The sequence below is a fragment of the Rhamphochromis sp. 'chilingali' genome (genome assembly GCF_963969265.1).
Source record: "Rhamphochromis sp. 'chilingali' genome assembly, chromosome: 13".
Lineage (NCBI taxonomy): Eukaryota > Metazoa > Chordata > Actinopteri > Cichliformes > Cichlidae > Rhamphochromis > Rhamphochromis sp. 'chilingali'.
The window spans coordinates 7,662,522-7,665,238 of record NC_137940.1 but is presented as its reverse complement, the minus strand read 5'-3'; the positions used below and the strand labels follow the sequence as shown (position 1 = coordinate 7,665,238).

The following is a 2,717-nucleotide window of genomic DNA, read 5'->3' as shown; positions in this document are numbered from 1 at the left end:
TGATTAGAACAGAGGTTTGGCTTTACAACGACTGATCAGAACGTTCCCCAGAGAATATGAGCCCTAAACAGAGGCCACATTGTCTTTTTTTTTTCTTCTTTTTCTTCCTGCCTTGCAGATTGAATGTCAACTTTTACAGCAAGTTGGAAAATATGTTGTGGAGTTTTTAGGCAGGCAGATGGGATCAAAGAGTTCCTCCTCCAGTCAGACTCACACAAGTATTCACTAATGACACATTCTTGAGCTTCTTTAATGGCAAACATAACTTTGGTTTCTAAGACGTGAAAGAAAATCGAGGCAAGCTTAGCTCACCATACAAAAATACTTGGTAGAAAAAGGCTATGACATTCATCCCCTTTGCCAATGTCAGTGTGTTCCCTACATGACCAAAATACTTTTTATTTATTTTTTTTGTATTTATTCACACTTTGTGATTATTGATACATATGTGTATGTATACCCACACTCAAAATAACTACAGACTATAAAGAAAAATAAATCCGATGTATAAAGCATAAAATTATTCTATGTGGATAAAGGAACTATAAAAATATAAGAGATCTTAAGAGAAACAAAAAAGATAAAATCAATATGTTTATGAAACTGGGATAAAGGCTAGAGCCGAAATCAAAACAGTCATCTGGAAATTGTTCAGTGCAATTTATTTTACTTTATAGTCTTGTTTGTTTAAAATATTTTCATCCTCTTACCACCCACAGCCCTCCCACCCTTTAATGGTCGCTGGGATGGCTGGTCTTTTGACAGTGGACAATATTTTATCGTATGAGCATTGTCCCCGTTGGCACTGCAAAGGGGGCAGGTATAAGCCCTCAGAATCGGGCACACAACCCTGCCGTCCGGAGTCTTCAGGACGTGGGAGCCGTACACCTCCTCGGGCGCTCCGTTATTTCGGCAGAAGACGCAGATTTTCGGCTCCTGTTTGGTTCTGGAAGCGGGTTTGCGCATCTTCTTCTCCATGCCGAACATATCGAACCCAGTGAAGTTCCCACCAAAACCCACCTCCCGCTCCGGCAGCTGGACGCCGAGCTGATTTTGGAAGGGGCTCAGTATCGAGAAACGCTCTTTCAAGTCCAGGATGGAAGCTGGTGGGGGGCTCCCGGACGGGCAGCAACAATCCAGGTGCCCGCTTTCTCCAACGGCACCCGCGATTATGCACGGACACGCCGGGGAATCGTCCAAGCCCAGAGTCGCTTTCAGGGACTCGGTGATGGAGTTGGGATTTTGGGGCATGCTGAGCTTGTTATTCTTCGTAACCAAAGTCGTCAGCCCAAGATAGTCGTTCCAGAAATTAAAAGTATAGTCATATGGGCTGCGCGCATTCAGATAGTTCTGATTGAGAAAATCCATGGCCACTTCTGCTCCTTCGCTTGCCGTAAAAAGGCGAAACAGACAGAGTAATCCGTAGAGTCTTTATAGCCAGAGTTCTCTTCCAGGTATGGCTCATGTGCAGCGATGTGGTCTCCAGTGTTCCTGTTATGTTTGAGCGTCCTGCAAACAGGCTTTCTTGTTATAAGTACCAAGAGGGCGGGGCGCTCTCCCTTGAAAACCAAGTTCCTGATCAGGTCGAAAGCAGGCTCGCTGTTTTCAAAGCTACAGTTAGACAGATTTGTTTTCTTGCAGGCTGGCGCTTTCTCTTCTATCAATCATTATTCTGCAATTAAGGCATACGGCGACTTTCATTAAAAATAGCTTGTTAATACTTAATGATTTGAACAAGTGCGCAAAGAAAATATTTCGTGCAAAAGCCTTACTGTAGGTAATTACATCATTTCAGCGCCAGTACTAATCAATTACGACTCGGAGTTTCGTTCCCCTTCGTACTAAAAATTACAATCCCGCGTGTTTTGTTGATCAGTATCGTTAATCAGTTTGTATGAATACCATCAACGCCAACTCGGCTTTTCACACAACTTAACCCATTGTGAGCCAAGAGCATGGGCCCTTTGTTTCTTGCAGAAGCCATCCTCCTACAGTCCATGGGAGAAATAGCCTAGGCTGATGCGTGCTGTTATGTTAAAACTGAATCCCATGTTTCCACATTGTCAGGTTTTACAGTTCCAGGACAAACTCACATGCAGTGGTTGATTTAAAATCATTTGATGAGTGGTTCATAATAATCCTATATTTTGTGTTTTTCGTCACTAAAGTATTTTCTACTTGCTCACAACCCTTTCTATCTGATAACATGGTTTGGCAGAGGGAGAATGTATTGTCAGTTTGTATGTTGTATAAATAGAAAATAAGTTCTGCAGAAAATGTCTAACCTCCAGATCAAAACCCGTTTACTTGCAAGATTTTAAAATGAAAGAAAATGTTTAGTAGATTAAAAAGAATCTTTTGTTGCTCGAAAACAACACATCATTTCACAGTCATGCTGTAAACACAACATGCAGACCAGTTTATCAACAGGGGGCAGCAACATGCAATTGCAGGTCAGTTCATATGAACCAAAAGACCTTTTGCTCCCTACTTCTCTCCCCAGTATGAATGACAGTACCAAACAAATACTATAATGATGGCTACTGGCTGGAAGATGACAGTCACCAATTATATTTCACTAAATCCAGATGCATTCATGTAGTCTGAATCCAGTGAGGCAGCTATGGTTAAGTTCAGAGAGCAACTAAACAATTGCACAACTAAACAATTTGGTCAGTTTGGGGGATTTTTCTACATTTATTTTTTTCATTTAGCCA

The 2,717-nt window shown here is 41.7% G+C and overlaps 1 protein-coding gene across 1 annotated transcript; it reads right to left on the bottom strand.

Moving 5' to 3' along the window:
- Positions 1–234: 234 nt before the first annotated feature.
- On the bottom strand, positions 235–1,536 carry nanos1 (nanos homolog 1). Its single transcript, XM_080901944.1, has one exon. The coding sequence runs from the start codon at positions 1,366–1,368 to the stop codon at positions 688–690; it is 681 nt and encodes a 226-aa protein (XP_080758070.1). The 5' UTR covers positions 1,369–1,536; the 3' UTR covers positions 235–687.
- Between the last annotated feature and the right edge of the window lie 1,181 nt (positions 1,537–2,717).